The sequence below is a fragment of the Cervus elaphus genome, chromosome 11, assembly GCF_910594005.1.
Source record: "Cervus elaphus chromosome 11, mCerEla1.1, whole genome shotgun sequence".
Lineage (NCBI taxonomy): Eukaryota > Metazoa > Chordata > Mammalia > Artiodactyla > Cervidae > Cervus > Cervus elaphus.
The window spans coordinates 100,129,099-100,154,099 of NC_057825.1; the positions used below are offsets into that span (position 1 = coordinate 100,129,099).

At 52.5% G+C, this 25,001-nt stretch overlaps 2 protein-coding genes across 2 annotated transcripts; one reads left to right on the plus strand and one right to left on the minus strand.

The window, feature by feature from the left end:
- Positions 1-437: 437 nt before the first annotated feature.
- On the minus strand, positions 438-7,237 carry CIAO1 (cytosolic iron-sulfur assembly component 1). The gene is made up of 7 exons (XM_043918718.1): positions 6,932-7,237; positions 5,999-6,147; positions 5,436-5,547; positions 5,232-5,320; positions 4,786-4,987; positions 3,598-3,685; positions 438-2,777 (listed from the first exon to the last, which is right to left on the minus strand). Exons 1-7 carry the CDS (start codon positions 7,068-7,070, stop codon positions 2,537-2,539), a joined length of 1,020 nt encoding a protein of 339 aa, XP_043774653.1. The 5' UTR covers positions 7,071-7,237; the 3' UTR covers positions 438-2,536.
- A 143-nt stretch (positions 7,238-7,380) lies between these two features.
- On the plus strand, positions 7,381-20,400 carry TMEM127 (transmembrane protein 127). Its single transcript, XM_043918719.1, has 4 exons — positions 7,381-7,537; positions 7,961-8,278; positions 17,172-17,336; positions 17,980-20,400. The coding sequence occupies exons 2-4, from the start codon at positions 8,035-8,037 to the stop codon at positions 18,285-18,287; spliced, it is 717 nt and encodes a 238-aa protein (XP_043774654.1). The 5' UTR covers positions 7,381-7,537; positions 7,961-8,034; the 3' UTR covers positions 18,288-20,400.
- Positions 20,401-25,001: the final 4,601 nt, after the last annotated feature.

The following is a 25,001-nucleotide window of genomic DNA, read 5'->3' on the forward strand; positions in this document are numbered from 1 at the left end:
GCTTTCTCGAGATCTGCAGTGTCCCCTCCCATAAGGAGGCCACACCAGCTGGGTACTTAAAGCAGTTGTAAGATTCACATCTATAAATTTTCTTCTCAGATTCTCACCTTCTGTTGTTTTTTGGGAATATTGTTGTGCGTGTGTTAAGCTGTGTCTGACTCCTTGCGATCCCATGGACTGTAGCTCTTCAGGCTCCTCTGCCCATGAAATTCTCCAGGCAAGAACACTGGAGTGGGTAGCCATTTCCTCCCCCAACCCAGGGATCAAACCCACATTTACTGCATTGGCAGGTGTATTCTTTACCACTGAGCCACCTGAGAAGCCCCTTTTTAGGAATAAATGTGCATAAAACTGGAAGATGATTCTGATGGGTAATTTCCCTAGGTTGGCAATTTTTTAGTCTTAGGACTCCTCTACGCTACAAAAAAATTAAGAACTCCACAAACAGCTTTCATTATTTGGGTTATAGCCACTAATGCTTATTTACTAGAGTAAATGCATTTTAAAATAACAGTAAATTATGTTAACATTTTATGAAGAACAACTTCCAAAACAAATTCAGGGAGAAGAACAGCATTTTACATTTTTGTAAATCTCTTTCATGTCCAGCTTAATAAGACAGTTGGATTCTCACAGCTGTTTCCAAAACCTGTTGTGTGAGCTGATGTAAAGCTGACTTCACACAGATAGGAAGTTAGAAGTTTCTAAATAGGCATCTCAGGTAACAGAGGCTATACTATGTCACTACACAGGTGGTAGTTTCTTAAAGGCAATGTGGATATGAAACCTTATCAATGAGAATACTTATCAAGAGCAACACTCTTGCATTAAAACCCACTTGTCTCACTTATACTTTTAATGAGTCTTGCCCATGAGTGTCTTTGTAACATGCCTTAGTTATTTGGAAAACGGTCATTCACTAAATTATGCAAATCTTTCAAATGTTAATACACTTCATCATAAATCACATGTGTGATTTATCACCACCAATCCCCTCAGAAAAGCCTAAGCATTGAGATGATGTCAAGCTCATGATGTCAATACGAGTTTTCACAAATTTGAATTTTTGCTGGAAAGCTTGTTTTATCATCGGCAACAGGATCAGTTTCCCTTGAAGTGACAGGCTCATTCCATTTATTTCCCAGAAAATGTCTCCCAAATAGCCAAGTCTAAACACTATGGTTTGCTACTTCTTCCAAGTAGAAATGGTTATGCCACGGGCACAGCTGATGGAGCATGCATGCACAACTGCTTTCCCTCAGGACAGCCTCGCCTCCGGGTGCAGCAGGACTGCTGCATGCCTGCTTCCGACAGAACGTGGTATGCCCAAGGGTGGAGCTCTAATACAACTTATTTGTATTGGTTCTATTGAGGATATTTCTCAGTGCAGTTGGCAGGCAGTATTTCCACTGAGGGCAAAGCATGGAGACCCGACTGCAGTATCTGGTGCCACTCCCTTGTTTTGGAGGTGCTGACCTCTACCGGCCCTGAAGCACTCTAGGGATTTCCAATGACTGGCAGGCACATCTTGAGAACCACGGCTCTAGGTACTGCCTCAGCTGTCTTCAAAATATAAGGTTATGATTTCTGCGGTACAGAACTGAACTGAAGGCCATGGCCTTGAGGATGGTCTTCAAGTCAAACCCCCCTTGGCTGTGCCTGTCCGAGGACAACCTGAGACCCAGCGCTGCCTGCCTTTGCCAGTGTTTCTCCACCTCTTTGCCAGGGGCTTCTTTTCACCACTCACCTCCACTGTGGAAATCTAAGAGAGACCACAGTATATTTATGTACTGTGGTCCTTTAGAGGGCACATGTTGTCCCTTTAGGATTTTTTTGCCCCTCACCCAATACCCAGTTTCCACCCCCACTAAGAATGTATGACCTGTGGCCAACAGTAACTCCCTGCTAGGGTTCACATTCTCCCCACGTACTTCTCAGCACTCCCCACTGTCATCACAGCACCTGGCACAGGAGGTTGTAAGCGTTTCTAAGAAAAAGCAAAGGGGTCTCTTATTCTAACAAACCTACATTAAGGAATTAATTTCAGTACTGACTGCCTGTCTTAAATGCAAGGATTTACCCAGAAAATGGGAAGACAGGACCTACTTCAAAGAAGGACTCACCAAGAAATTCTTTTAAATTTGTGAATGCCCCTATAACATAAAATAGGACTTGAGACTCGGATTATTTGTATAAAGCTTATAGTCTCAGAAAGGGCTGAGCTACATCCCTCCTACATAAAAATATGATGATTATAAATAGTATACTTAACCTCTGCTCTCAAACTGAACACTGCCCTAAAGCAAAATCTGGCTTAAGTACAATGCACAGATGTTCTGCAGCTCTTTACCAGGGGCTCCGTGTCTAAGGAGGGGGAAGGGTGAGTGGTCCTGTGGCCCTGCACCTCTCCCCAAGTCTGACTGCAGGAGGGCCAAATAAAGGAAGGTCAAGAATGCTCCTCCTGGTCCTCTCGGGGGCTGGGGAAGTCTGAGGACATTTTCTGGGGAAGCACGATTCTGTCCAAAGCCAAAGTGGCTCAGATGCCTTCAGACGGCTGATACTTCCAGAAGGCCAACTCTCCATCGTCACTGCAGGAGGCCAGAAGCCCCCGCTCCTTGGGGTTCCAGGCCACACAGTTGACATCCTGGGAGTGGGCCTGAGGCACGTGGGCTGTCAGGGAGAAGGTGGGCTGCTGCGGGTCTGAGCCGGGATCCTCCTCAAATACTCGGATGGCATCATCCCCACAGGCAGTAGCCAGGGCCCCTGTCAGCTGACACCTGGGGGGTGGGGGGGAACAGGCGTGTCGGTGAGCGTGCAAGCGGCTCCTCCCTCCCAAACTTGCAAGTCAAGTGCGAGGAGCTGGTTCTAGTTCCAAACTTGAGGACTCAGCTACAAGTCTCTTATCCTGGAGCCTCTCTAACAAACATGTAGCTGCAAACATCACCCCAAGCTTCAAGTGCTGCCATCTAGGTTTCTTTCAATATAATTAACCTAAAAAACTACATATAACTCTCAATTGTACTTTTCTCACTTGGCACAAGCAGTTGCCCTGACATGAAGTGTTCCTGTTTTTTTTAAACTGATACAACAGGTCACTTAATTTTACCATACTTTTACTTGAGTCCATTTTTGCTATTTCCAAATGTATGCTAATATAAATAAAACTTAGATGCCCATCAAGTTTTTCAGTTATTTAGGGTTATTTCCTGAGGACAGATTCTCAGGGCCAGAACTGCCCTCTGACCAACTCTATGTGAATGGTATGGCTTTCCTAGACTCCCTAAGGGTAGAAGCTGTGTTACCAAACCATAAAACCCCAGCCATGATGCCACAGTTTCAAGAATACATATCTCTGGGTGGTTTGATGCTGTGGATGGTATGGAGCTACCCTCAGCCTGGGTCTAAGTCTGTCCCCTGCTCCTGAGAACCCGGGGCCAGCCAGTGCTAAACCAGCATGGAGACAGTCTAGCCTGATCTGAGGACACAAGGGTGGCTGCTCTATATCCCCACGTATTCCCAAAGGTGAAAGAGCGCCCTGACTTCTCGAGGATCTCTAGAATGGTTGGGCAGGGTGGAGGGGCGGAGTGGAGCTCTTACCAAGCGACATCATAAATGGTCCTGGAGTGGAAGCCTGACAAGGTGCAGACACACTTCCAGCTGGCCTCGGAGCCGCTGCATGCCACCCCTGTGTGACAGATTTCTCTTAAGCCTTGGGCGTATCCATGCCCTGGGCACTTCAGGGGAGAACCTGCCCCACCGCAGGAGACCCTAGCTTGCCCTCCCCCATCCACATCATCTGAGGCCTCATGCTTACTCCTCTGTCCCCATCTGCCCTGATCTGCCTTAGACACCGCAGCCGGACTGGCATTTTCCCAGCAGGATTCTGAGAAGGAGATGTCCTGCTCCTCAAAATCCCTTTTGCTACTGACTATGTCTGACAAATTATCCTGCTTTTTTGGATAAGACTCTTGAGAGTCCTTTGGACAGCAAGGAGATCTAATCAGTCCATCCTAAAGGAAATCAACCCTGAATGCTCACTGGAAAGACTGATGCTGAAGGTGAAGCTCCAATACTTTGGCCACCTGATGTGAAGAACTGACTCGCTGGAAAAGACCCTGATGCTGGGAAAGACTGAGGGCAGAAGGAGAAGTGAGCAACAGAGGATGAGACGGTTGGATGGCATCACCAACTCAATGGACGTGAGTTTCAGCAAGCTCTGGGAGATGGTGAAGGACAGGGAAGTCTCGCATGCTACAGTTTATGGGGTTGCAAAGAGTCGGACACGACTTAGTGACTAAACATCAGCTACCCAGCCCAACCTACCTTATTTCTCTCCAAACTCCTTATGCCCTATGCTCCATCTACCCCACGCAGATCCCTGTTCCTGGTGTAAATCTAGGCCGTCTTTACTTTCAAAGCCTTTGCTCATGTGGTCCTCTTTGCATCTAGAATTTCCTTTTTTTCTTTTGTGGCTATGTCTGGCAACATGTGGGAGCTTAGTTCCCTGACCAGGGATCAAACCAGTGCCCCCTGCCCCCCTGCATTGGAAGCATGGAGTCTTAACCACCGGAAATCACAGCAGTCTCTTCCTATGTTAAAATGCTACACATTCCCTTCCGTCTGGATGAAATGGCCCCCCTTCCCCAGAGCCTCCCAGGACTCTTCCAGCACCCTCCCTGGAGCCCTCCCATGGCACATCTATGAAGGGCCCAGTTTTCTGTGACTCATCCATGTGTCTCAGCCCCTCAGCAGAGATGGGTCTTCAGCTCCCAGGTGGGCCCTCACCTTGCTCATTGCCTGGGAGATACTGGCGCCAGACGCGCACGGTGCGGTCATCACTGCAAGACGCCAGGCGCTGGCCACTGGGGTCAAAGGCCAAGCTCCACACGGTGGACTCGTGGCCTTCGAGGGTGGCGCAGCACACCCAGTCATCCTCTTCCTCTCGGTAGAGCTTCACTGTGTCGTCGTAGCTGGCGGAAGCCAGCAGCTGTAGGGAGGCCAAGGACAACACAGTATGTGTGTGTAGGGCCTGGGAGTGTCTGCGGCTCCAAGACTTCTCCCTCCCAGGACAGGACAGTCCCAGGGATGTGCTTTTATAAAGGCACTCACTGATGTCTTCTAGTCACAGACAGAGATTCCTGGGAAAGCCAGGTTGAGGCTGAAGAGCAGAAGGCAGCTGGGTACAAGCCTCCACATCACAATTCCTTCCCACCAAGATACCTGGCTCTTACCTCCTGGCTCGGGTGCCAAACCACATGCTTGACATCCTGTGTGTGGGAGTTGAGGACGCTGACACATTCATACTCGTCCTCTTCATCAACTGTGGGAGAGATGAGAAGGGGCACACAAGCTGACTGTCAGGGACACAAGGGTGGGGGGTGGGGGGGAGATTCGGTGGCAGGCTCTCAAGTGTACCTGGAGGGATCTGGACTCACCTTCCCAGACCCACACACTCTTGTCTCGGCTGCAGGTGGCAAGGAGGTTGCCAGATGGAGCCCAGGCCACTGACTTGACCTCGTTTTCATGGCCCTCCAGAGTGGTGACACACTGCACAGTGAAGGGGGACAAGACTCAGTGACAGCTGAGACCCCCGTGGTCCTCGCAAGCGCAGTCCCCCTAACCCGGGCCAGCTCAGGTTCCTAGACCAGGAGCCTCCCTGGTGGGCCAGCGGCTGAGAATCAGCCGGCCAACGCAACGCACACAGGTTCCAACACTGGTCCCCCGGAAGACTCCACATGCCCTGGAGCAACTAAGTCCGTCTACCACAACTAGTGAAGCCCAAGAGCTCTACAGCCCCTACTCCAAAACAAGAGAAGCCACCACACGGAGAAGTCCATGCACCGCAACAAAGAGTAGCCCCCACTTCCACAACTGGAGAAAGCCCACGCAAAGCAGCAGAGACTCAGCTCAGCCAAAAATAAAATACTAGAGAAAAAAAAAAGTTCCTAAACCAGCCCTGGGGATCAAACAGGCAACAATCCTGGTCCCATGTACTTGCCTCAAAGTCATCCTCGTTCTTCTTCCAAATGCAAGTGGTGGCATCAAAGCTGGCTGAGGCCAGGTAATTTCCACACGGAGACCAAGCCACCTTCCTCACGGTGCGCTGGTGGCCTTCACAAAGGACAGATTTGCAGTTCCAGCTGTCACCTAAAAGCAGAGGACAGGCCAGGCTCTGGAGCTGGGTGCACAAGAAGGTGCGGAAGCACTAGCCATGCCATTGGGTAATCGGGTCCAGCTTGAGAGCCAAGCTGGGGGTCGAAGCTCAGTGAGTGTATTAACAACAGGCTTTAATTGACTCCAGTTAAAGTTACAGAAAGCTGGAGGCATCCTTCTGAAACAAATCTGAGGAATCACCTACGTGTGTGTGTGTGTGTGTGTGTATGTGCCCGCCCTAAGTCACTTCAGTCACCTCTGACTCTTTGCGACCCCATGGACCATATAGCCTGCCAGGCTCCTCTGTCCATGGAATTTTGCAGGCAAGACTACTGGAGTGGGTAGCCATTCCGGCCTCCAGGGTATCTTCCTGACCCAGGGATCCAACTGGCCTCTCTTGCATTGGCAGTCGCCACCTGATAAATGCCCTTGGGATAAAATCTAAATTTCTTCAACTGCTGAGAATTACTTTGAAGCCTACTTTCTTCCTTCTCTTCTCATTTTCCTACCTCAGCAACTATCACAATTTCCCTAACAGTTTCATTCTCTCTATTGACATTTTAGCTTCTGGTGGCTGCTGATTCCTTCACCGGAAAACCCGTTCTCAAAGTGGCTAAGGTTCAACTCGAAGGTAACCCCTCCATCCTCTCCCTCGGCCCGCGACCCTCGTCCAGGGTCTGCCTGCCCCGCAGGCTGAGTACTCCCCGAGACTGGCACCCACAGCAAGCGCAAGGAGACCGCTTGGCGGCAGGGGTCGTGCAGCCGGATCGGGGCTTACCCTCCCTGCCCCAGATGCGGACGCTGCGGTCGCCGCCGCACGAGGCCAGCAAGGTTCCCGCGGGGTTCCAGGCCAGGAACCAGCAGCGGGAGTCCGGGTGCGCCAGGATACGGCTAAGCAGCACCAGCGAGTCCTTCATGGCTGCCCGGCGCAGGAGGAGACAAAAATGAGCAGAGCTAGCCGCGCCAACTGCGGTTCCCACAGAGGAAACCCCCTTGCGCCCGAATCCAGGGTCTACTCTGGAAATGAAGCGCCCGCAGCTTCGGCCGCGCTGCCTTCTGGGAGCTGTAGTCGTCCTTTCCCCACCCCACTCCCCCAACCCCGGTCCCACCTCCAACGAAAAGCATCGCGGCACGGCCTGGAACTACCAGTCCCGTCAGGCCTTGCGCAGGGAGCCGGCGGCGCGCCCGGCCTGTGTCGCGCGCCGAGAACGGGGCGGGGAGCCGGAGGAGGCGGGGTCAGAGGTGGAGGAAGCCGGAAGTGGATCGGGCCGGGGTCTGTCCGGGCGTTGCGGGTTTGGGCCCTGAAATCGCCCGGGTCGGGGTAACTGAGGAGCTCGTGACCGGGACGGAGCGACGCCATCCCGACACTGAAGCCTGCTGACTGGTGAGGATCAGGAGTCGCTGAGGGGTGGGTCCTATCTGGGCATAGATCGCCCCGCAGAGCGCAGTTCCCAGATCCTGGGTCCCTGATCCCTGCGGCCCAGCTTGGCCCTCCGCCCCTGGACACCCTCTGGCCAGGACCCCGAGTCCGGCTCTTTCTTCCACCAGCAACGGATACCTCTGCCCCAGCCCCTCTCCCTACTGTATTCTGCCAAGGTCCAGCGGGCCCCCAGCCCTCTCCGGGTCATCGTCCCTCACCTCCGCATCTCCACTCCGGGGACCCCGTCCCCGCCCCCCGAAGCTCTGCTGCTCTCCTGTCTCTGCTCGGCCCTCGGTCCCACCCCCACCCCCTTGGGTCGGCCCTGACCGCCTTCCTCCAGCCTCACCTGCTACGAACCCCGTACGTTGCTCTCCTCCCCCCGGACAGGCAGGCTCTGTGCGCCCCGCGGAGGTCGGCGGCGACCAGCAGCGATCGCAGAGCGACGGCGGGCGGCCCCTGACATGTACGCCCCCGGAGGCGCAGGGCTGCCCGGCGGGCGCCGGCGGAGAAGCCCGGGAGGCAGCGCTCTGCCCAAGCAGCCGGAGCGTAGTCTGGCCTCGGCCCTGCCGGGTGCCCTGTCCATCACCGCGCTCTGCACCGCGCTCGCCGAGCCTGCCTGGCTGCACATCCACGGTGGCACCTGTTCCCGCCAAGAGCTGGGGGTCTCCGACGTCCTAGGCTACGTGCACCCGGACCTGCTGAAAGGTGAGGGCGCTGCGCGCCAGCCCTCTTCTTTCTGGGCGCCCGGGCCTCCTCTGCAGGGTGCGGACTGGAGCTGAGATAGCCTGGGGTAGGCACCTGGTTGAAGGAAACAGCCCATTGCTGCCTGATGTTCTTACCCACCAGGTGGCTCTGTTTGGGGTCCGGCCCCTCATTAATTCTGATGTTATTCAGCCAAGCACCCACTCCTCAACGCCATGGTAATCTGGACTGCTATTTTTGGCTTCTGCTGGGGGAAGGGCGCTGTATATCAGAGAAAAGATAAGGGTGCTAGGCATCACAATTACCTGTCTCCTTCTAAGGGGTCGGAGATACAGGAAGACTTTTTTGGGGGCCGGGGTGGGGGGGGTCAGCTTGAGAAAAAGGAACTTTAAAATATGGCTAGATTTTAAAAGATGTTTGTGAGTTCTGCAGTCTTTGGATTGTTAAGAGAAAAAGGGAGTCTATGGTATTTTCAATAACCAAAAGTCAGCTCCATTGCCACCCTCAGTAAAACAATAGGAATTTGGCTCCTAGAACCCTCACAAGTGTGACGGAATGAGGTAAGGTTGCTTTATTCAGTATGGTGCTTCCCGGCCAGGGAAGCAGAAGAAAGAGGAACCAGACCATCATCTTTACTGGATGCAGAGGGGGCCTGTAGCCCATCCTTCCCAGCCTTCGTCTCTGGCAATGAAGGTACAGGCTATGTGGTGTGGGGGCAGTATTGCACTGCCTGGATTTTACAGGGAAAATGGTCGGTGGATTGCAAACAGCCCTTATTAACAGCAGAGTTCATTACCCCCAAGGCCTTTTGAACCATTCCTGAAGGTTTTCTCCATGTGCCACTCCTGGCTGTAATTCATTCCAGATGTGTGTTGCCCCATGTCTCAGATTCCCCTTCCTGTTAAGTATCTTCAGCATTGTCTAAGGATTCAAACTGCCTGGGGTTTGGTGAAAAGGTCAAGTTCTCTTTGAGTGCCTGGGATCATATACTACTTGTGCAGGTCGAGGCTGAAAAGCCCTGTCCTTGTGGCCTCATGTTGTCCTTCTCTGAGTGTTCTCTTGCTGGTTTGCATTTCTCTTTGAGTTTTCAAAGCTTTCAGACGATTTTGTAGAGAACAGGATGGGGGCTTCTGGTTTGTTTCCAGATATCACCGTGATGATTGCTTTCACTGTGTTGGCTCACTAATACCTATGGGCCTCGCTGGTGGCTCAGATGGTAAAGAATCCACCTGCAATGCAGGAGACCCAGGTTTGATTCCTGGGTCGGGAAGATCCCCTGGAGAAGGAAATGGCAGCCCACTCCAGTATTCCTGCCTGGGAAATCCCATGGACAGAGGAGCCTCACAGGCTTCTGGGGTTACAGAGAGTCAGACACAGCATAGTCACTAACGCTAACACTTACCCACAGGATGGAGACCACGTGCTATGTAGCTTTCTCTGTGGCCAAAAGCCCATCAAGCTTGAGTTGAGTCAGGGTGACTTTTCTGTTAGCATGTTCCCCAGAACTTGCCTTCTTTGAGGCACAGCTGCCACTTTCCACTGCTTCGTCCAGACCTTGGCAGTTGAGCCCCTTGGTGGTCGATATTTCAAGTGCTTGGTGTCATATCAAAACCGGGAGTGTATGTGCATGCTCCGTTGTGTCCTACTCTTTACAACCCCATGGACTGTAGCCTGCCAGGCTTCTCTGTTCATGGGGATTCTCCAGGCAAGAATACTGGAGTGGGTTGCCATTTCCTTCTCTAGAGAATCTTCCCAACCCAGGGATAGAACCCGAATCTCCTGCATCTTCTCCATTGGCAGGCGGATTCTTAACCACTAGCTTCCTGGAAAGCCCCCAACCTGAAAGGGAATTCACGATGCCTCTCTATTTCAGATTGTTCCTAGGAAGGCTTGTAAAATTCCTGCTATGGAGGGAGGGGCCCATCTGATCCATGTCTTCATTCCAAAGGTCCAGGAAACTGTGTCTCAGAGAAGTGAAATGATCCGTGCAGGGGCACACAGCTGGGAACAGCAGAGTTGAGTGCACCTCACTTTTGACACCAGTATAAAGTGATGCTGTCTCGTTTATGTTTGCTTTACTTCAGCTGTCATAAGGAACGACCTCACAATGGTTTATCTCACCCTGGCATACATCCTGTCAAAGGCACATCAAAAATAAATTCTTGGTTCTGTTCTCCTTTGTTCACACACATATCTACCTTTTCTGAGAAATTATCCAAGCTGGATTTTGTCTTTTATAAAGCAGGTCGCCTTCACCTTTACATGATGCCTGCCTGTTCATGTGTTTAGGGATCTTAACCCATGAATGGTTTCAGCTTGGTTTTCCTTGGTCTCCTTGGCCATTGCAAGCTGGGAACGCTTGGTGTCCTTTAATAAAGGCGTTGACAGTGCTACCTCATGAGCTATCACAGAAGGTGGTAAAGAATCTGAAGGTCCCTGATTGCTTCTCTTCTTTGTGCGTGCTTAGTTGCTTACTCATGTCCGACTCTTTGTGACCCCATGGACTGTAACCCGCCAGGCTTCTCTGTCCATGGGACTCTCTGGGCAAGAATACTGGAGTGGGTTGCCATTTCCTTCTCCAGGAGATCGTCCCAACCCAGGGATCGAACCCGGGTCTCCTGCATTGCAGGTGGATTCTTTACCTTCTGGTCCACCAGGGAAGCCCCCTTCTTCTCTGTACCAGTTGGCTTTTGGGTGCCCGCTGGGCCTTCAGGCATTTGCTGCTGTGTAGGGTTGTGCCGAGCCTCTGGGTCTAGCAGATATCCTAGTGTGGAGGCCTGGCTCTTCCCCATCTCAGGAGAGGGCAGAGCTGTGGGGTACAGGCCTGGTGCTTGTAGGTGCTTCCAGAGGGAGAGCAGACCCTGCCAGCTCTCTGCAGGTGATGGGGAGTGGAGCGGGTCACCAGGCTTTGGCATGATGCCTTCCCGTGTCTTGGCCCCCTGCCTGAGTAGCGGGCATTGCACTAAGCACCCTTCGTGCCTGGCTGTAGTGTCCCCTAAACAACGTCTTTATTTGGTAGGTAACTGTCATCACCCCCATCATACACACACAAACACTCGCAGGCCTTAGGCCCAGGCTGCTGTCTTACACCCTTACCACTGAGCCTTAGGGCACACTAGACTTCTTCCTCCATCAGAGCTGTCCTGGACCTCTTACTTCCCCATTCTGGTTGAGTTTTTCTCACAAGCCAAGGCAAAACTGTTTTTTATTTCTCTTGCCCTCTCGTTGCTGGGCTGAGTCAAAGCCCATCATCCTCTCTCATTCCCAGAGGCCTGAAGGCTTTTACAAATGCCATGGCTCAAACGATCCTGTCGGGAATTCCATTACTCCCCCGGGCTGCCCGCTTCGCACACAGCTCTTCAGCCTGGGCCAGGGGGCCAGAGATGTGTCCAGACCTCTGGTGGCCCCCAGCAGGGGAGCCCAGATAACCGTTCCTTCTGAGCCTCAAGCCCTCTCTGCCCCTCAAGTGCGCCCAGCAAGGGGGCAGCGGGGACCATAGGCTCAGGAAGCATCTCTGGAGAATGAGGGAGTTTAGGATGTGAAGTCGGGGGAATCACAATTGACAGCAAGTCATGGGAAGGTCAAGGGCCTTCTGGGAAGGGCTGGCATGTCTGAGGGGTAGTGACCAATGCACCTGGCATTTCTGGATCCTGTAGGAGCATGTCCTTGGAGGCAGCTGGGCCAGGACCCTTGGGATTTGTGGGACGACCCAGCCGGGCACTGGAGGGCCCTCTTGGAGTCTTGTGTCAGAAGCCTTGTCTGGAAGCTAAAAAGTCAAGAGAGGGGTGCAGCTGTATAAAGTGGGTGAATGAATGCTGGAAGGACTGACTCAAGGACTCCAGTGAGGGGGCAACAGGAGAAGGAACAGAAGGGAACTGGCAAGAAGCCACTAGAAGCTTCCTGCCTGCTGCCTCTCTGGGCCAGGAGGGGATGAGAGCCATGGGCAGGTAGACAGGAAGAGCGGGGGCCTTCCAAACAAATCCAGCCCAGTGACTCACCAATGACCTTGGGCAAAGTCAGGTCTGTGGGATCCTGTTACACAGCAGCCACCGTCTCCCCGGTGACTGGAGGGGACAGGCAAGCAGTGGTTACCAAAGTAAACAGGCTACCGCGCAACTGGAGCACAGGGTGCGTGCGGTCTGACCAGAGCGTGGTGGATGCGGCGCTGGTGGAATTTTAATTCAGAGTTCTGCTCCGCATGCCATTTCTCTTCACAAATAAAATGACACACACATAGCATTTGAGGATGGGCTTCTCTTAGGCAGCCCTCTCAACAGAGCAGATATTCATTGCCCTCCCTGCCACACCGATGTCTGGCAGGGGAGGAGAGAAAGGGACATTGAGATCCCGACCCCAGGAGAGCCTGAGCAGGGTTCTAAGCAGGGCTGGGTAGCGCTGCCTGTCTCTGCTGTGTGCTCTCAGACCCTCTGATGAGGGCCCACCGGGGACGTGGGGCAGGGTTCTGGGATATCTGTCAGCATCACTCCAAGGGAAGTTCCCATTTGGCTCCCCCTCCCCTGACCCAGAAGGTTTGCTCAGAGCTTTGGAGTGGAGAAAGGCATAAGGCAGTCAGGTGGAAACAAAACCTGTTTGAACTGTGGGTGCCAAGCCCCTTCTCTGGACCACGTCATCTCCCCCGGGGTGCTGATGCTCTAGCCCCCACTGGCTGATGTGCATGGACAGGGCAGTTCTTGGTGTTGGGAGGAAAGGCATGCCAAGGAAGACACTGTTGGGGCCACCCAGCACAGAGGGAGTGAGGCTACTCCTTCCTGGCACTTTGGGGTCTGGCTGCCCCCAAGGGCCGTTGTGCAGATGGGGCAGGTGTCATTGCTTCCACTGACAGGTGAGCGGGCAGATGTCAAGGACAGCTTGCCCGAGGTGATGCATAACCTGTGGTGGGACTGAGACTGGGGGCCAGTTCACATGCCTTCTGCTTTTTTTTTTTCCTAATATTTCTTTATTTGGCAGCACCAGGTCTTAGTTGCAGCAGGCGAATCTTTAAATCACGGCATGTGGGATCTAGTTCCCTGACCAGGAATTGAACCCAGGCCCCCTGTGTTGGGAGCTCGAAGTCTTAGCCACTGGGCCGCCAAGGAAGTCCCCTGCCTTCTGCTTTTAAGAGTCAAGACTCTGGCCTTCTCTGATGGCCCAGTGGTAAAGAATCCACCTGCCAATGCAGGAGACACGGGTTCGATCCCTGATCCGGGAAGATCCCATCTGCCATGCGCCACAACTACTGAGCCTGTGCTCTAGAGCCCAGGAGCTGCAACTGCTGAAGCCCAAGGCCTTAGGCCCGTGCTCTGCAACCCTAGAAGCCACTGCAATGAAAAAAGCCCATGCACCACAACTAGAGTCGCCCCTGCTCACTGCAAGCAGAGAAAAGCCCGCACCCGGCAAGGAAGACCCAGAGCAACCAAAAATAAACAAATAAAGTCACACTGTATATGTATTTTTTTAATTAAAAAAGATAAGAGCCAGGCTCTGACGGTTGCTGAAGCTTAGATCACACCCAGCAGGTTCGGCTCAATGATTCCCTGGAGGACCTCCATTCATCATTCAACGACCCAAACCTTTTGGCCTAGAAGAGAATCCATGCTTCCAGCTGTTTCCGTAGTGAGCTCAGCAGCCACTGATGCTGACGGCTCTGCCAGCATCCACGGTCCCTTTTGACTTCTCCCTCAGATCCAGCTCTTCAGGATCTGATCGATTAGCTCCATCGGGGAAATATGAAACGGCTGACTCTGGTGCTCAGTGATGGTGAGCATCACGGTGCCAGGGAGCCTGACACTGGTTCGGAGCCCAGCTCTGTGCTGTGTGTGACCTGCAGGAAGTCACTTAACCTCCTGGAGCCTCTGATTCCTCATCTGAACCATATGATGAATCCCCTGGAGTGGAGTGAGGCTTAACTAAGATAACATTTGCCCCACCTGTGTGCACAGGCAGGCATACCTGGAGAGAAACACAAGAAACTGCCAACAAGGTTGTCTCAGAGCTTCCCTGGGGGTCCAGGGGTTAAGACACTGCACTTCCACTGGAGGAGGCTCAGATTCAATCCCTGGTTGGGGAACTAAGATCTCGCATGCCATGTGGTGTGGCCAAAATAAAATTAAAATTAAAAAAAAGATGTTTATCTCTTGGGAGGGGCAGCTGAACATCTGTGGAAGTCTTCCTTGTGGCTGAAATAAGGATATTCTGAAACATAAGACCCCTGGATGTGTGTCCAGTGGATGTACGTTGTAAAGGATGCTAATACAATGAACATCCTGTAGTCACCATGCCACCTAAGAAGGGATCTCTGAAGCCCTGGGTGTTCCATTTTTCATTTAAAACTGGATCAGCCTTTAAATTAAAACTGAGTAGCACAATTAAAGCATCGCTCAGAGGGCCTGGCCATGTTGAGTAATGTGGGAGGAATCTGAACCCAGCCTGCTGCAGAGCAGACTGTGATGCAAACCTTTCCACCCTGCTGCTCACAAATTATTCTTGGAGGCACTAGAAGAAAACTTGCGTCTTGGCAGGTCCCTGCCGTGTGCCACGTGGACCCCCAGAAGAACTGTCACAGAGAGCTTTTAGCAGCATTTACAGTGCAGCCAGGAAACAGCCCATCTCTGGGAACTTTTGTTTTAGAGAGGCCCTGTGGGCTTCTAGACTCCTTCAGGCCTGCAGGGCCAGATTAAATGAAGCCTGGACCTCGTTGCTGGCAGAATTTAGGCACAGGCAGGCCTCCTGGCAGCAGGCGATCACCCAGGTTGGATGAGTGGGCTCCAAACAGATGGTCAGCTGACAGGAGAATGACAGATAGCTCTGAGGGCAGCTTGGCAGGTGACCTGAAGCCAGATCAAGGCATATGAGTCATGTGGGCTCAGGCAACATCTGCCTGGTGAATTTTGCACCCAAGGCAGAAGTGTGTGCTGTCACAAAGGCCCAGGGCCTCTGGGTATCTGGTCTGGTTTTTCTGTGTGGGAGGCCAGGCCTCAGTCCAGGTGACCCCATGAGGCTAGTCAACGTCTGGTGATTTGAGTCAGCTTGATTGAGCTCAGGTGCCCTCCCCAGCTTTTGGACTCTTCCTCGTCAGTTCACCTTCCTCTGGGTCCAGTGTTTCCTGGAGTGTAAGGCTCAAGCCACCTGCGCTGCTTGTGGCGATTCAGACCCCCAGGCCCTGCTCCAAACCAAGAGCTCGGAACCTCTGCAGCTTGGGCACATGCGCTCAGCCAGCACCCTGCTGTTTCTCTGTGCGCCTGGGAGGGATAACCACCATCCCGCGGCCTCTCAGCCTGAGATCCAAACTCAGGGAAGGAGTGGACAGTGTAAATCTCGTCAGCCCTTTTCACAATTTTCCAAATCCATTTTGGTGATCTAAATAAAAGAAGAACTTGCTGGTGGCTGAATAGGGGAAGTTAAGGCCCATTTTCTACTTTTTATCAAAGCTTAAAATAGTTTCTTTTTGGATCAGCCTTTATCCTGTCTGTGTTTCTAGAACTATGGCAGGTTGTGTAGATATCAAAGGGAACTGACAGTGCAGTCTAGATGGAATAAAAAAATTTTTTTAAAAGAAAGCAAGAACGATATTAAAGCCCCAGAAGGACATGCAGGTTGCTCACTGTGTCCAGTGTGCAGTTGTCAGCCTGGGGTCTCACCAGGACCCTGGGGACGCCTTACTCTTTGAATGTTGGGCCTCCTGTTTTAGCATCTTCCTTTTTCTTGGTCCCTTCCCTCGTTTTTGCTAGAGCGAGCAGCCCCCAAAGGCTTTGCCCTCGTTTCAGAAGGTATTTGGTGCTGTCAGCTTCTGAACCTTCCACGCTTTTGTGGTATAAATCTGATTGCTTCTTAGCTTTTCCCATTTCTGGCTTATACTTCAGCTTATCTCTTGTGTCAAGTCCGTTCTAGCTCTGAGGCCCTTTACGTCCCAGTTTTCAGAATTCTGTTTGGCCCTTCCTCTCTTTGTGCAGGTCTAGGTCTTAAAAATTTTTTTGTTTTGTTTTGTTTTAGTAGGATTTGGGGATGAGCAAAAATAAATAAGGAGGTCCAGTCTACCAGCTCTCCTCATGTATTTAGTTCTCTCTTGTAATTATATGGTTCTCTAAACTGCTTCAGCTTCTTTTTTATTTATTTACTTATTTTGGCCGCACTGTTTGGCATGTGGGATTTTAGTTCCCTAACTAGGGATCAAACCCATGCCCCCTGCAGTGAAAGCACAGAGCCTTAACTGCTAGACTGACAGGGAAGTCCCTTCAGTGTCTTTTTAAATGAAAAAGGGGACAAATGAGTGACTGGTAGAGAATGGACTCAAATGGGACTCTGGCCCTTGTTCCTCTGGCTGTCTCAGCTTAGAAGTCAAGGGGCTTTTCCTGCCACCTGGAAGCACGCTTTAGCAGAATGGGTTAATATGTCACATTAATTCTCAGGGTCTTTCAAGATGATTAGAAGAGCGTGGCAAATACAGTTAACTCTTTGAACAACAATGGGATGCTGACTCTCCCAGCAGTTGAAAATCATGTTTGATTTGTGTAATTTATAGTTGGCCTCTGGATCTGTGATTCCACATCTCAGATTTAACCAACTCTGATCATATAGTACTCTTGAAAAACAATCCACCTGTAAGTGGACCCTCGTATTGTTCAAGGGTCCACTGTACACTGAAGTGGAGTGCTGCACTTGGACTAGTCCTGATGGGAAGGGAGGAAGGACTCAAGGCTCATGGGAGCAGTGACCCAGGGGTCCTGTCTGCTCATAGAGGCTCCTCCCCCTTCTCTGCAGACCCCCTGGGAGCAGGAGCCAAGACCCTTTAGTCCTCTCCTAGCTCCCCTGGACTGCGGTGTGGGGAGAATTCCGAGGTGGGGACATCCTGCCCCAGGGTGTTCCTGGGAGCCCTGAGGATTTGGTTCTTCCCCTGCAGACTTCTGCATGAATCCCCAGACAGTCCTGCTCCTGCGGGTCATTGCTGCCTTCTGCTTCCTGGGCATCCTGTGCAGCCTCTCTGCGTTCCTTCTGGATGTCTTCGGGCCCAAGCATCCTGCCCTAAAGATCACCCGTCGCTATGCCTTCGCCCACATCCTCACGGGTAAGCCCGGGCCGCTCCCAGTGCGTGAGTGACTGCCACGGGGCTGGGGCATCCTGTCTGGAGTTGCAGGCGGGGGCCAAGGGCTTTCCACGCGCAGACACAGTTCCCGCTGCTTGTTCCAGCTCTGGCCTTTCACAGAGCACTGGGGCGGTGGGGCAGACCCACTCGGCCGAGCTGGAGGGAGCAAATGTTGTTAGAATTTCTAAGAGTGGGATCTGAAGCTCAGTTGGGCTCATGGGGCCCAGAAGGAGCCAGAGAGGAAACACTGTGTCTCCCTCGAGTGCATGGTCTCAGACTCCCTCTCCTCCCCATTCCTGTAGACCAGGCTTCTCTTCCCTCATGATGGGGCTGCTGTGTTTATTTCACTTCGGTTAGTACTGACTCCAGATACCTATTCCTCTCAGGCATCCAATGACCTCCAGTAGGCCTAGTAGCCCAATTCCAAATTCTTAAGACAGAAACTCACCGGCCTGGGCAGGGTCAGGCCTCTGTCCCCAGCCCTGGCCACAAAAGCTCCCCGTCACAGGGTGTGGGGCCAGGCAGGTTCTCTGAGAATGGGGTTTGGGTAGAAAGGCTGCAGCTGGTGCCTCAAGTATCCAGGCTGCGGGGTGCCTGCTAACCCCTTCTCCCTCTGTCCCCCCAGTCCTGCAGTGTGCCACAGTCATCGGCTTCTCTTACTGGGCTTCCGAACTCATCCTGGCCCAGCAGCAGCAACATAAGAAGTACCACGGGTCCCAGGTGTACGTCACCTTTGCTGTTAGCTTCTACCTGGTGGCTGGCGCTGGTGGGGCCTCCATCCTGGCCACAGCGGCCAACCTCCTGCGCCACTACCCCACGGAGGAGGAGGAGCAAGCGCTGGAGCTGCTCTCGGAGATGGAGGAGAACGAGCCCTACCCGGCAGAGTACGAAGTCATCAACCAGTTCCAGCCGCCCCCAGCCTACACACCCTAGTGCCCCGTGGGCTTCGGTCCTGGGCGCCCTCCCCGCTCTACAGCGCCGCCCCACCCAGAGGTGCTCCTCTCCCCAGCGGGTCTCACTGGCAGGATCCTGACCACCGCCACCAACCTTCCCCAGGGGACACTCTACCTTTAGGGCTGCTCCTGGATCCCCGCCCTCAAAACCTGGGGTTCACTGATTTTAGATAACACACTCTTTTCCCTCTTGAACCTGCCTCTCCCTCCACGGTCACTAGTCATTACCAACCAGGGACGGTCATACACGTTTCCCCCTTTGTGGGCCTGATCTCTGAGGCTGAGATTTTCCCTGGGGTGCTGTTGACAGTGGACAGTCCCTGATGGGAGAAGCATCCTTGGAACCCAAGGGAAAGGGGACCATGCCCCGCAGGCTCGCCTCATAGCTGTCCCCATGTGTCCCCCCAGCGGTAACTCTGGACCGAGCCCCTCTCCCGCCCCTTCTGGGAAAACCCAGCACAGGGCCACCTGCCCTGTGGATTTCTCTGCACTTTAGTCTTTGGACTGCCCGTCACGTGGGTCCTGTTTTTGCGGGAAGAAGGGGTGGCCTCCAGGAAGCAGAGCAAGTACCCGCCCTGCCCCATCCCTGGCTGGTAGCCCGAGGCCCGGTGGGGAAAGTGGGTCTCCTGAGGCCCAGAAAGGACCATTGTGAAGAGGGCCGCATCTCCCCAGCCCCATCACCTCTTAAAATGTGAGTGGTTTTTAAAAGGGAAAAACAGCCAAGCAACACCACCAATACTCTCTTTTTAAACTAGTGACAAGAACATTGTCTATTGATCCCATCCCTTTTGGCCCTGCAGCGTTTGGGGCCCTGTCCCTTCCAGTCCCTGGCCGTTGCTCCCCGAATCTCTCCCGGCAGAATGCAGCCCTCCTGCATACCCCCCTCCTCCATCCCAGTGACCGTGGCTCCTGGGGCCTCCCTATGGGACCCAGAGCTGCATCATTGCCCGGCGGCGGGCTGAGGACTGTGGCCTGGCTGGCTGGCCAGCGTGGTGCTCCTCAGGACTGCAGCGCTGAGACATAACCTGGCCTCCGTGTAGAAGCAGGGGCAGCAGGGCAGGAAGCCCGCCGCCCTCCACATAGGAACCACGCCCAGGGGACCCCCGCCGCGTGAGGCGTCGGAGCTGCCTGGTCAAGACGGGCAGACCGCCTATGTCCTCCAGGCTCGACGGGCCCCCTGGACTGTGACTCGGGGCGGCGGCTTGCTGCACACCCCTCTCCCCTTCTTGAATGTACTCTGGTCTCACAGTGCGCTACCAGCTCTTTCTTGCCCGGCCATCACTGGCTGTCCTGTTTGCCACATGTGGCCCTGGATCAGCTGAGTTTTCTGCCCTGAGACCTGGGGCATCAAGTGGGAGAAATCTGAGAGCTTCGGTGCAGATCCAAATGGCCATGCTTCTTGGGAATCTGTCCAGGGTTGAGCAGAAAAGCAGACAGATCTTCGTGTCCTTCGCAGGCCATGGACAGAGTAAGACTGGAGAATGGACACCATCGTCGACCTGTGACTTGAAGGGACTGCCATGTCCCCTGTCCTTCCGTGGGCAGGCTGCCCAAGGGTGTCTGGACAGATGTCCGTGGGGCTGGTGAAAGCCGTGCCTGCGTCTGTGTGAGCGGCCGCCCGGGGCTCAGTGTGATGCCAAAGCGTCCCGTGGTGACTCACACTCTTCCGGACTCTTCTCTCAGGCAAGAACGTGTGATACCTGAGCACAGTCATGGAGCGCAAATCAGTCTCGTCTTGCTGTAACTTGTGCGAGTTTGTCTTGGAAGATTTCCAGGGCATGGACAGCTCTCTTGACCCTGGGGGTCTGAGCTGACAGACCAGGAGACCGGGCACCGAACACGCATGCCAAAGTGACCAGTCATCTCACGAGGACCCACACCCAGGACCCTGTGAGCCGTTCCATGTGGTTCAGAATCCAGTTTTTATTAGCTCCCCAAGCCTCTAGCCTTTCTTTCTCTTTTCCCCTGCCCTCCTGACACTGATAGTTGTCATATAAACTCCCCTGGTTGTGTTTTGTTTTTTTTTTCCTAGAAAAAAAAAATTAAAAAGCAAAACAAAACAAAAAAAACAGAAACCACAAATAAGAATGTAATTGCCAATGGCTCCCTGGTCATTTTTCTGTCCCGGTTTCTCCAATTTGGTTTGTTCCCTGCCTGTTGGAGAAGCAGGAGAAATTGAAGAAGGGATTACCTGATGGTCCAGTGATTGGGACTCCACACTTCCACTGCAGGTCGCACAAGTTCAATCCCTAGTCAGGAAACTAAGATCCTCTGTGGCATGGCCACACGCGCACACACACACACACAACAGAAATTGAGGAACTGTGCCCTAATTTTTAAAAGGTTAGAAGGAACTTGAACCTGCTTGCTCCTTCCGAGGCATCTGCACCTAAACAGTCTTCTAATCCTAACAACTTCCACCCCGAGGTTCCAAGGCTGGGAACCAAGGATGCCTCCCCCCAGGTCTTGACTTCAGACCCTGAGCTCTTCCCTCTATATCCTGTGAGCTGCAGAAGAGCGTGGCTTCAGAAGTCCAGCCCGTGTGTGGGGATGCACAGACTTCAGGGCCAGGACTTGCAGAAGAAGATGCACTTTCTTTAGAAGCCATGGGGAATGATCCCTGACGGTTCCCCTTGTTCCCTTTATCCATTCACAGTGTCAGCTGGCACCTGGGCCCCAGTGTGCATCACGGTGACAGAGCTCAGGGCTCCCTGGAAGGAGCAGCCAACTTGGCATTTATTATTATTATTACTGGGAAGAGTACACATGTCTTTCTCAGGAGCTGGGAATGTGTTCTTTTCTTCTCATTTCATTTCGGACACTTAATGAAAGGTGCTTTGCATAAAAAGCACTGTTTTGGTCTCCGTGAGTGAAATGTGATGAGCTTCAGAGGCCGTTCACCAAAGATTTTACATTCTTAGTCTAGGAGATGGACTCGTCCGTGGAAAGAGAGAAGTGACTAACAGACAGCTGGGAACGTGCCATGCCCAGAGGGGTTCCTACCTCAGGCATCCTGGACGAGGCAGGGCTTCGCCTGAGAGGGTGTCAGCAGTGGGGTGGGGGGAGTTCCTGCTGATGGAAAGCAGGAGGAGAGACAGCTTGCGGCCAGGATGTGTGTGATGTGTGTGGTGAGAGAAGAGGTCAGGAAGGCGGGGGGCGGGGGGGGGGCGGGCACTGCAGGGACTAGCATCAGTGGAAAGCCCTGGAAGGATTTTGTGAAGAGAAAAGAGGGTTTATCTGAATGACTGGTGATTGAAGGAGGGTCAGCCTGGCAAGTGGAAGACTCTGAGGGCATGTGGAGCCCGGGACCCTGGAAGGCAGGAGCCCCAGTCCCTGCTGACTCATCACAGCTAGAAGGCAGTGTGTGTGAGGGGAAGGGCACCAGGGAGAGAGCCTTGGGGACAAGAGGAAGAGGCTGTTGTGTCTTGTGGGAGAGCAGTTTGCTTAACTAGAGAGTCTTTTCGGCCGGCATCTTGCCCACAGGTGTCTCAGCCCCTAAGTGGGTCACAAGCTTCTGTCCCCACCAAGGCCCCCCGGAAGGCAGAAACCTGACAAGGGGCACAGGATGCCCCTTGAGACTATAGGCTCAGCCTTGAAACAGGAGAGCTTCATAGAGACAGAGACTGCGCACGGGCAGTGAAGAACGGGCAGGCTTTCCTGAGAACAAGGAGGTCAGTGGAGAGGGTCAGGGCTTTTAGGGAACAGCGAGCTGGTGTTCTGAGACACCCATGGACCCAGCCCGTGTGGATCTGGAATGTCAACCTTATTGTCAGAACATGGTTGCGAGATATGGAACTCTTAACACAGAACCATCGTAATTAAATGGAATGTGTTGGTTCCATAACTGAAAGGTGACTTGGCTGGGTGACTAGGTGGCTGGTGACTGTGTGTGTTAGTCACTCAGTCGTGTCCGACTCTCTGCAACCCCACAGACTGTAGTCTTCCAGGGATCCTCCAGACAAGAATACTGGAGTGAGTTGCCATTTCCTTCTCCAGGGGATCTTCCCAACCCAGGGATTGAACCTGGGTCCCCTGCACTGCAGGCGGATTCTTTACCGTCTGAGCCAGCAGGGCTGGTGACGAGGGGACTCAGACAATGACGTGAAGGCGTGATTTCTCTCCAGGCCTCTGCTCTGTGAGTGGGCTCAGGCAGTGAAGACGCAGCCCCAGCTGCACACTAACCTCTTGTTTAAAGACCGGGATGGGTCTCTTTTGCCCAACCGAGATCATGGCCCTTCCCCTCCACTGTGGCTGAGGGTTTGGAGCTCTATCCTATGGTCTGGATGAGGATGGTGACATTTGGGATCTTGGGTTCAGCAATGGCACCATGGTGTTGGTTGGGATGTATGAGGCCAACACCAATGAAGAGACCCTTGCTGGCACCGGCCTACACGATGGAGATGAAATGCCCAGAATCCCCCCGGTCGCTGGCCCCCAGCCCTCCTGACTGGGACGCAGTGACACGTGGCCACTGGCCAGCTCTGCTCTCTTGCAGATGTTCTGTGTGTCCCATCTCAGGGCTGAGCCTTGAAATCAGGCTGGCCCACACTCAAACAGGCAAACGGCCTGGATCACCCTGACCCTGTTCTCAGGAATTGTTATTTTTCCTTCTCTCTGATGCTCAGCCCTTTTCTTCCAGCTCCATTCCTGGGTCCACCTGGCTTCTGACTTTCCCAACTTTGTTCTTGTCTACTGTGAGCTCAGTACTCTGCTTGAGTGGTGCTTGGCACCCCTGAAGACACACACAGCCTGTGTGCATCTTGGCTGTTTGGGGGAACTGCCTACCTCACCCCAGTCCCATCCTGAAGTCAGTCCAATGGGGTGGGGAGGGAGCAGGCTCCAGGGCGCAGGCAGGGGGCTGACACCGCGCGCCACCAGGTGCGTGCACTTTTGCATGAGTAACTCAGAACTCCTGAAATGCCATTCTGAAGGAATGATGCCTTCTTTTACACATGTTCCACAGCTAATACACATGTCTGTATGCTGGGTCTCCATCCCCTAACCTGGGACCTACGTACTTCAGAAAGATGATGAGAAATTGGAGAGAGTCAAGGTAAGCATTCTACATGGATGAAAGACTGGGAGAAAAATAAACAGCTCTAGAGAAAAGGATGCAATAACAATCTGAAACGTGTGAAGAGATAGTTACCAAGGAGACATGTGACCTTTGGGACTTCCTCGGCAGTCCAGTGGTTAAGTCTTTGCCTTCTACTGCAGGTTCCATCCCTGGTCAGGAAACTAAGACCCACATGCCACATCTTGTAGCCAATTAAAAAAAAAAAAAAAAGATGTGGGACCTTAAAAGGGTTTCCCTGCTGGCTCAGACAGTTTAAGAATCTGTTTGCAATGCAGGAGACCTGGGGTTTGATCCCTGGGTCGGGAAGATCCCCTGGAGGAGGGAATGGCAACCCACACCAGTATTCTTGCCTGGAGAAGTCCATGGACAGAGCCTGGTGGGCTACAGTCCATGGGGTCGCACACAGTCAGCACTGCCCTCAGGGACTCAGTTTCCTCATCTGTAAATGAGGAGCAGAACTGAACTTTAATGTTCTTGTCATCCTAATCTCCAGCATCCTCAGAAAGAGGTGCCACCTTCCATATCCACTCTGGGGGAATCAAGACAGAATGACTTTGAATGTACTTTAAGCATTAAAAAAAAAAAACTTTGTTTTGAAAAAAAAAATGTGTACTTGCTGAAAAGTTGTAAGGATGGGACAAGGAATTCCCATATACCTTTCAGCTAGATGTACCAAATGGCAACATTCTTGTCATGTTTAATTTTTATTTAGATAAAATTCGCACACCTGACTTCCCAGGTGGCTCAGTGGTAAAGAATCCACCTGCCAATGCAGGAGATGCAAGAGACATGGGTTTGATCACTGGGTCGGAAAGATCTCCTGGAGAAGGGGATGGCAACCCACTCCAGTATTCGTGCCTGGAGAATCCCATGGACAGAGGAGCCTGGCAGGCTACAGTCTGTGTAGTTACAAAGAGTCAGACACGACTGAAGTGACTAAATGGCAACATAATTCACATACCATGAAATGCACCCTTGTGAAGTATAAGTCAGTACTTTTAAATTTATTCACAAGGTTATGTAATCATCACCACTAATTCCAGAACATTTTTATCATCCCCCAAAGAAACCTGTGGCCATCAGCAGTCACATCCTATTCCTGTCCCTGCCCCAGCCCTTTACAACCACTAATTTATTTTCTGTCTCAATGGATTTGCCTGTTCTGAACATTTAGTATAAATGGACCATGTGTCCTTTAGTATCTGGTCGGGAAGATCTCCTGTAGAAGGAATGGAAACTCACTCCAGTATGCTTGCCTGGAAAATCCCATGGATGGAGGGACCTGGCAGGCTATAGTCCATGGGGTTGCAAAGAGTTGGACACTACTGAGCAACTTCACTCACTCACTGTATCACTTAGCATAATGCTTTCAAGGGCTCATCCATGTTGTAACATATGTCAATCCTTCATTGATTTGTGCGGCGAATATTCCACCATAGTTACATACCACACTTTGTTTATCCATCAGTCAGGCAAGTGACACGTTTCTGCTTTTTGGCTATTGTCAATAATGCTTCCATGAACATCTCTGTACAAGCCTTGCTGTGAACATGTTTTCAGTCCTCTTGCATATATGCCTAAGAGAGGAACTGCTGGGTCATGGTGACTCTTATGCTT

What these genes read in the sequence shown, in the direction of transcription:
- CIAO1 (XM_043918718.1), bottom strand. Translation starts at nt 7,070, where the DNA reads ATGAAGGACTCGCTGGTGCTGCTTAGCCGTATCCTGGCGCACCCGGAC. An exon ending in CCGCATCTGGGGCAGGGAGG is followed by an intron (nt 6,148 to 6,931) that starts GTAAGCCCCGAT and finishes CTCTGCTTTTAG; the next exon opens with GTGACAGCTGGAACTGCAAA. An exon ending in GAGTGTGTGGGTCTGGGAAG is followed by an intron (nt 5,321 to 5,435) that starts GTGAGTCCAGAT and finishes TCTCTCCCACAG; the next exon opens with TTGATGAAGAGGACGAGTAT.
- TMEM127 (XM_043918719.1), top strand. Translation starts at nt 8,035, where the DNA reads ATGTACGCCCCCGGAGGCGCAGGGCTGCCCGGCGGGCGCCGGCGGAGA. An exon ending in GCACCCGGACCTGCTGAAAG is followed by an intron (nt 8,279 to 17,171) that starts GTGAGGGCGCTG and finishes CTTCCCCTGCAG; the next exon opens with ACTTCTGCATGAATCCCCAG. An exon ending in CTTCGCCCACATCCTCACGG is followed by an intron (nt 17,337 to 17,979) that starts GTAAGCCCGGGC and finishes CTGTCCCCCCAG; the next exon opens with TCCTGCAGTGTGCCACAGTC.